Source organism: Toxotes jaculatrix, chromosome 13, assembly GCF_017976425.1.
Source record: "Toxotes jaculatrix isolate fToxJac2 chromosome 13, fToxJac2.pri, whole genome shotgun sequence".
Taxonomy (NCBI): domain Eukaryota; kingdom Metazoa; phylum Chordata; class Actinopteri; family Toxotidae; genus Toxotes; species Toxotes jaculatrix.
The window spans coordinates 16,045,055-16,053,560 of NC_054406.1; the positions used below are offsets into that span (position 1 = coordinate 16,045,055).

At 40.8% G+C, this 8,506-nt stretch overlaps 1 protein-coding gene across 1 annotated transcript; it reads right to left on the minus strand.

The window, feature by feature from the left end:
• Nucleotides 1-2,092: 2,092 nt before the first annotated feature.
• On the minus strand, nucleotides 2,093-6,722 carry LOC121191682 (glutathione S-transferase A-like). Its single transcript, XM_041052998.1, has 6 exons — nucleotides 6,492-6,722; nucleotides 5,590-5,655; nucleotides 5,386-5,491; nucleotides 3,850-3,968; nucleotides 3,654-3,742; nucleotides 2,093-3,567 (listed from the first exon to the last, which is right to left on the minus strand). Exons 1-6 carry the CDS (start codon nucleotides 6,657-6,659, stop codon nucleotides 3,435-3,437), a joined length of 681 nt encoding a protein of 226 aa, XP_040908932.1. The 5' UTR covers nucleotides 6,660-6,722; the 3' UTR covers nucleotides 2,093-3,434.
• Nucleotides 6,723-8,506: the final 1,784 nt, after the last annotated feature.

Sequence of the window (8,506 nt, forward strand, 5' to 3'; positions counted from 1 at the left end):
TCAGCAAAGCCGAATGTGTGGAGGAGTGACTTCTCTTGCTCTGGATTAATACTCTTTGATCTCAGACATGCAGATGGCGAAATGTGTGCAAAAGGGAAACTTGAATCCACCACGCAAATAATACAAGTTTGTGCACTGACGGAAACCTACAAAAAATAAGACACTGAAATTGTAACTAATAATCACACTTTTCACTTAAGTTAATAGTTAGAATTAAGTTTTAACTACACACATAAAAGTATAAAGAAGAAGAAGAAGAAACAATTGAAGAAAGTAGGAAGAAAGTAACTGCAAAGCATTGCAGTAATTTTAAGCATGTATAACTCACTTTTTTGCTAAACTATTTTGGCAGTGATTTGCTGTCTTCCTGTTGAGCGTGCGCTGCATTCTGAACTTTGGCTGTTGGAAACTCATGGTGACTCAGCACTTTATATTCACCTCTGCACACAGAGACAAAACCAGTTCTGGCCTCAGTCATTAAAACTGAACAATCATATTTCTACTGAATAGAACGGACACCACCTATCTAATTTCTGCTTACATTTGAGACAGACATTCAAGGAGGTATTGAATAGAAAAAACTGACCACCCACTGTTCTCATTGTTCACATACAACCTGCAGCTGTGCCTCTATCTCTGAATGAGTCTTTGAACACATGTTGATCATTTGAATAGCTGCCAGAATCAACACCACAGTGAGTGATGTAAACTGTGTGTGTAAATGAAGCAGTTATTTCATGTATCATGTATCTACAACAGTTTGCTGTCACCATCTCTCTGCTGTGTCGATCTGCAGTCGTGTGGTGTAGTTTGTGAACAACTCTTTCAAAACAATGGATCCTTTGGGAGAACGAACTGAAGGGAATCACTTCCTACTTCAAACGATCCGTTCATATTTCAGTTCAGTTGCAAGCAAACGTGCAGGGATGCACTCGCTCCCTGAGTGAGTGATCCAAGTCACTTTGTTTGCATGAAAAATGAGGTGTGTTCACGTCTAGGTGGGTACTTTATGGATCCCAGAGGGAAATTACTTTTACCACAGCAGCAACACCTGTACAGCATAGCACATGTCATGAGCAGCACATTCAAAGTACCAATAGAACAAAACGAGAGAGTGATTAATGACAAAATTATGAAGAGCATTACACAATGTGAATTACAGCAATAAATACGAATGACAACTAAATAAACATGTCAGGAGAATATTTGCATGGTAACGAATATTTGAATGAACACAATATGAATAGCAAAGCAAAAAAAGGCAAAAAACTGAAAAAAAAACTCTGATAGTCAGCTGCTCCTGTGACTGTCTCAGATCATTCCACTACAAGGGGAAAAAAAGACTTGTAAGTCATTAAACATCAGAGTTCATCTATGAAATTCAACAAGGAAAGTTTTAAAATATCAGAAATTATAAATGAAGTTTGGCATGTTTGTCAAAGCGACCACACTTCTGGCTCCTGAAGTCTGGGATCAGTGAGTGGAACTATGCAGTCCGAGCACTGAACGATTCAGAGAACAAATCTTTTTAATGAACTGATTGTAGGGACTCGGGATAGTGGGAATAACTGTTCTGCACATCGCCAGGCTGCAGCTGTATTCAAAGACAACCTGTTGAATAAAAGAAAGCTGCTGACCAGTATTAATTTCCTGTTAGAGAAGATTTTAATAACCTTTTTTTGTTTTTGAGTGAGTGAGTGAGTGAACGAGTGACATTCCATTTGTTCGTGTCGTTTCATTTTCACTCAAAAATTCTTGTCACTGAAAAAAAAAAATCTTTATCTGCATCTCCAACTGTCTGCAGACAGTGTGTTTGTTGAGTGGGAGCATTTCCAGCGAACGTGGGTGAACCAGTTCAGCGTATCAGTATCAGTGTCAGTGTCATTTTGCTTTACTAGAATGACACGCACATTTTTAAGGCATGTAGAGACAATAGAAGAGCACAGATGTACTACGAGTAACGCAACTAGTTCTTCTATGAAATGTTGTCATGTTGGTTGTTGAAACACCAGGTTCTGCTCTGTGAACTACTCTCATCAGACTTCACTGTGTAAATACGGAAAAAAAAAATGGATGAATGCAGTGGAGAAAATTTAGGCTGTAGTTTTTCTTTTTAATATAGAGCCTGTTCTCTGCTACATACACATTCTGACTTATCTCATCCCACTGCTTACATGAGGCCTTTTTTTGGCTTTTATAATCATAAATTGTCAGCATGTGGAAATTGATCTTATAATGCAGAATGAAAAGATGCTATTTGATCAGATAAATGTTCTCGTAGCTCCTCTTACAGTAAACAGTACTCATATTCCTTAAGTGTTCCACGCCTGTGAACTTGTAAAATTCCACTTAGCATATGTGTATTGTTCCCATCAGACTGGCAGCACAGAGGCTGGATAGGGAGGCCGCAAGGCAGTTATTTTATCTCTTCCAAATAAAATACCAACTGCCCCTGCTCCCAGCTGATGGGGCAAAACGGAGGAAACCCCGAGTCCACAGTGTCAAGAACTAAGATCTAGAGCATTCAACAGATAGATCTGATTCATGGGTCAAGACGAGAACCACAATGTCAATTTGCACAGGTCTTGTGGTGCTGCTCTAATCAGCTGTGCTGCCATGGCAGCTGTTCTCATGGCAGAATGTGCCAGATCTGAACACGAGCCCTTATACATGTACCCCACCTCTTACACAAACACATCTATGTTTTATTAAAGCTACACCACAGCTGAAGTGAGTGTCTCGAAGACTCTGTGCATTCTGCATAAAATGCAAAATCATGCAGAGGCTGCAGTATAGAACTAAATCATCTGCTGCATGCAAAGTCACGATAATGCAGGGCATTTCAGTTACCATTGTGCAGAGCAAAAACCAGTTCTGGCACAGCCATTCAGACAATGAAACAAATAGGTCACGTCCTCAGAGACGCCGCCTACCTCTTCCACTGAGATCTAATCTATGGCACGTTACACCTGAATATACGGGCTTTGCAGGGCTTATGCAATGCTGTGTTCACCTCTTATATGGTCACCTCATTACATAATGTCTACAGCAAATGTGCCATCCAAACCTTTCATCATTTACTCTCAGACTTTGCTGATGCCTGATGTACCTGGGTAACAAAAGCTGCAATGCCAACAATATTATAATGTGACACTGTGACTGGCCTGATTTTTGAAAGATGACTCCAAAGAAATTCTCATAAACAAAATCTGAAAGTTAGTTTGACCCAAAAAAAAAAAAAAGAACACACATTTCTGCCATTGTAACACTGATATATTTAGAACAAACTATTCAACTCAACACTGTGTTTCTTTTCCAGAAAAAAATAGCAGAGCTGTGACAAACACTGTTTTTAAACTATATTATAAACACAAGCAAAAGCCTTTTTTAGAGAAAATTAAACTACAATGTTAAAGACAGAGTGAGTGTGAATTTCAGATGTCTTTGAGCGTGTCTTGTCCCTTGGGGTTCTCCAGCCAATGGGGAGGCCAGCTGGCTTTGATGCTGGGTCTCTCCTTCAACAGAGTGTAATACGCTCCCAGATGAGGGTAACGCTCTGCAGATAACCTGTAAAACAGATGGCAAGAGACTTCTGTCAGGCCATACACCCAGTGGTCAGTGTGTGACTTCAGGACAATACGACAGCCTCTTACCCAAATCTGAAAGCAGTAGCAACAGTTGGAAAAACGGTCACATCTGCCAGTGAGAAGGACGGCCCTGCCAGGTACGAGCCTGCGCCCACCTTAAAGGAAAGAGGTGAAAAACACAGCGGGTTTGAACACATCAATGCACGTTGAGTTTGTTTTTGTTTGGATGTGCATGCGTGTGTGTGCAATGTACACACACTACCTTCTGCAGGTAACCCTCCCAGAGTTTGAGTTCAGTGGCCAGAGCCTCCCGGTTTCTCTTCAGAGCTGATTCATGCCTCTCTCCCTCAGGGACATACCACTCATAGTAGATGACTGAGTCTGAGGGAGAAAATCAAAAAGAAAAACACACACATTAAAATACTGAACAAACAGCAGCTTCAGTGGGTGTATGATAACATTATACCGTGAGTATTAAGCCTTGATAAAAGTGAACTATTTTTAAACATCAATAATTCCTTATTTAAGGATAACAATGGTGTTATTTTATTTTATTTTTTACAGTGTACATGCCCATTCATAAGCAGATCGCAAATCTACTGTTTGGGACTATTTTCAGTAGCATTAATACACGTTTGGTGCTTCAATATTTACAGCAGCAGGATAGTGTATGTGGAACCGGCTCAAAAATAAACTACAGTTCCCACGTTCATCATAATAAAGGCGCTCGTTACCCCGGGCAACGGTGCGGCTCACTGGCGTGTTTTCAATAGTTTTGGAAAACAACGGTCTATGCACCATGACAATTACAGGCACCCCTGTTGTGCAGTAGCCAGCCTCATTTCAATTTCCTTTTTATTGTCTGACATTTGCATCCAGATTTTGCTGATATTTAGACTCTATTACTCTATTCTTCCCTGTGTGCAAAGCAGAATATTTCCATTTCCCATGTTTAACAGTTGGCAAGTTGTTATTTTCATCAAATGATAATCCTCTTTTCCCAAAACGGACCTTTGTTGATTGCGTCCAAAGAGCTCAGTTTCAACTTCTTCCACAGCACTTGTTTCCAAAATGACTCTGATTTATCCAGATGTTGCTTTGTTTTACTTTTGCAATGAGCTCACAGGTCTCATCTTGACTTCCACAGTTAACCATAACTGCCATTTTTAATGACATTTTGGACAGTGGACATTCCAGTCTGGAAATGTTTTGATATCTTATCTTATCTATAGTCTCCCCTGCTTCATAGGAATCAGTCAGCTTCATTTCAGATCCTCAGTCAGTCGCTTAGAAGGGCCCATGGTTGTTGAGTGTTAACACAAGTTTTGAAGAGTCAGAGAATTTACCAGCTGTGGAAATGTCATCAACTCCCTCTTATTAACATGAAGTTCAGAGTGTTTTATGAGTAGTAAACCTTCAGGCACCCTACTACAATTACTGTTTAATTTCCCTCTGTTTTTTAAGTTCATGAAAAGTAACTGTGCAACAACATTTGCTCGTTTTTAATGCCTGTTTGCTGCAGGGGTTTATTTGCCCAGGGGTGCCCAAACTGTTGCATGCAACTGCAGGAAAATCAGCCCAATTTACTGTTTTGTGTCTGTGCCACGGCTGTTTAAATTCATCATGAATTAACAAAACAATGCATATCATTACCTTATTATGGCTGCAACAGTAGCAACCACAATCTGTGCACGTACTCTTTATATGTGTGGTAATGAAAAAATAAATAAATAATGTGAGCTAACAGGTCAGGGCATGACCTGACTTCTTATAGAGATTTAATTAATTTGTAACTCACTGAGTTTTTCATAGAACGTGAGACCCTCAAACATGCGTTGGTACATCAGGGCTTGTTCTGCCTGGCTCTCTGGGATCAGTTTGTTTCCCTGGGACTTAAACCGACTCTGCCATTAGGAGAGAAAAGAAGACACACTTTTTTGAATATATCACACAATTGTTTGCTGGAGTGATTTCTTATTTTTCAGTTGATGCACTCGCTCACCTCCAGGTAAAAACAGGCTGCATAGGATTCATTCACAATGATCTCTCCATGTTTGAAAGATGGAAGCTGGAAAAACAAACAGGTTATTAGCATGATAGGTTATTTAAGGTTTACCTGCTGTTATGAGCTGGTGTGTTAGTTAAATCCAGTTTTAATGCTAATGCTACCGGGAGCTAATTAAGCCAACCTGCTGTGCTATTATCACACACGGTCCCTTGTGAATATTTATGGAAGGTTATGGGTTGTGCACTTGTTTGCTTACGTTGTCACAAAATATCACATAGCCCCGTATCATAGAACGAACTTCCTCCAAACTGCGTTCGAAATTCAATCAATTCAAATGTATCTTGCTTACTGTTGAACTACACGCTTGATAAATGAGTAGAGACTTTGAAGTGACATTCAATGACTTATGATAAATTCGGCATGCTGATAATACATTTACTGTGGAAAGTTTTTTAACTATCATCGCTTACATTGGTAGTTGCCGCCCTCTGTGGCGCGTTTGTGTGAAACACTTAAGTATGTCATAGAAATTCCTAGGTTTTAAAACACCTGCTGATAAAGTGACTATAAGCCGAATGAAATGTACCATCCCCGTGACTCGTCAGCAGCCTTCTTTTAAGTTTCAACAAGTGTGCTTTTTTTGCAACTAAGATGGAAATTATTAAATGCTTTAAGTTTTGATTAGAGTTTGGCGTTAGCTTGCAACGCGCACATCGACGTTAATGAACACGGAGACAATGGCTGCTGCTTCTTCTATTGTTGTCGACTTTATTCTGCACCGATCACTATCTGAATTCACAGAGGAAGGACAGTAATAAATCGTTTATTATCGTTACTCTACTCTGCACAGTTTACAGCTGCTGGTTACGGAGGGGTCCTCTGCAGGCTACGCCTACCTGTCCCCGGGGATTTATATCTAAGACTTCTTGGGACTTGTGCTCCATTTTCTCAAAGGAGAGCAGTTTGTGGTTGTAGCCTTGCAGGTTCTTCTCCTCCAGAGCGACCATCACCCTCCAGCAGGGAGGAGAGCCGGAGCCCCACAGCAGAGTCATGTCCTGGGCCATGGTTTTAGATTTAACAGTCTGAACTTTAGACCGTCTACCTTTCACTGCTGCTGAAGCAGTACTGTCGACTCCTCAGTAAGGAAGGTAGCTATTGGCTGTGCTAAAAGTCGCTACATGACGCCATCGCCTAATTTGCATAATTGGCAGTTAGCGTATAATGTCGTGAAAGACTAATGTAAAAAAAAAAAATTTGGTATTAAAATAGGCCGTCACTTGTCAAAATAACTTAATGACTTTAATGCTTTGTCTAGACCCACATTACATAAATCAATTTCGTCCTGTATTGGTAAGAATATCAAATTTAATCAAAAGACTGTTATGTGGGGTGGAATAGCTTGCTCTACGCCCAACCCTCCTCATTTCTCCGGGCTTGGAACCGGCAAAGTGACCCAAAAGAGACACTGGCAGAGTTACTTTGCTCTGTTTGTTTGTTTTTGTTTATTTTTCTTAAGAAAACTTATGCTAGGTATTCTAAGGTGCGGAGCTGAGCCTCCTTGTCCTTAAGCCTTGCCTCCAGTGCTATAAAAATGTTTATTTAAAAATGTTATGCTTCCATGTTTATCATAATTTATTACACATGCCATTGTGGCTAATGGAGGCAGAGGAGTAGCTAAACATCGTGCACACCGAGCAGCAAAGAGGAGAGGCCATTGCTAACAGCTAAGCTAATGGACCAGAAATAGAGCGATATACAATACGTTACCGCCACGTAGACCCAATATGCTAATGTTATTTCATTACGCCTCTTTCTGAACACTGTTCATGTAGAATATCACTTCTTGTATTTTAGATACTTTAAAATAAAAACACTCACTAAAAATTTCTCTCTTTGTCCCTGTCTAATTTTCAGCGTTAGCAACATCTAGTCATGACATTGATTTGTGTGCGTTTAACTGTGTACATATAGCCTATACATTAAAGCCAAAAATACGCAGGTTAGGCTCAGAAGAGTTCAGTTTAATTTTTTATACAGATAGCACATACACAGTTTTTTTGGAGAGAGAAATTAGAATCAAAATGGAAACAAAACAAGGGTCAGGGGGTTGGGGTAACGGGCTTAGGGTAGGGGGATAGGGGATTAGGGGGATACGGGATTAGGGGGATAGGGCATTAGGGGGATACGGGATTAGGGGGATAGGGAAAGGGTTAGGAGCAGGGAGTTAGGAGCAGGTCTAGACGTGCTCTTTTTACCCAACATTCCCACCATGAGCAAGCCTTGGCGACGGTGGCAAGGAAAAACTCCCTTTTAAAGGAAGAAACCTTGAACAGAACCTGGCTCATGGTGGGCGGCCGTCTGTCTCGACCGGCTGGGTGTAATATATTCTAATTTCTCTCTTTACAATGGCAGCTACTATACAGTCTTGTGCTTTCTTCTTCTGAACTCATCTCCAGGACTGTCTGACCAGTGATCGAACTTTCTTTTTCTATGTTGTTTGTCCTCATCATCAGCGGCTTTTCTTTCCAGTCCTGGCTGAGACTGACATTTGGTCCAGGTCCAGCCTGAAGTGCGTAAACAGTAACTGTGGTCAGCCAGGCTGCTCCTCTGATCAGGCTGAACATGGGGAGTGTGGCTTGTAGCATGGCTGCTGCTGTGAGTTGATGTACTTTCTTTACATTTTCTGTCCCTCTTCCTCTCTTGATCTGAGTCTTCACTTTCATCATCCAACTTCCTCTTAACCCTCGGTGAGACACATCTCTGGTTCCAGTTGTTGGAGCTTGAGGTGGATGGACTTGCAGGACTTTGCCGGAATCTCTTTCTGTCATCATTTGATCTTTTATGACAGTCCTCTCTAGCTTCTTTGAGTCCTGTATCTTCATCATCGTCCAACTTCCTCTTAACCCTTGGT

Bases quoted from the DNA above. Each gene is read 5' to 3' on its own strand.
- LOC121191682 (XM_041052998.1), bottom strand. From the start codon at position 6,659: ATGGCCCAGGACATGACTCTGCTGTGGGGCTCCGGCTCTCCTCCCTGC. The intron at 5,492-5,589 runs GTGAGCGAGTGC...TCCTAATGGCAG, and splicing joins CAGCCTGTTTTTACCTGGAG to AGTCGGTTTAAGTCCCAGGG. The intron at 3,969-5,385 runs GTGAGTTACAAA...TTTCTCCCTCAG, and splicing joins CACGTTCTATGAAAAACTCA to ACTCAGTCATCTACTATGAG.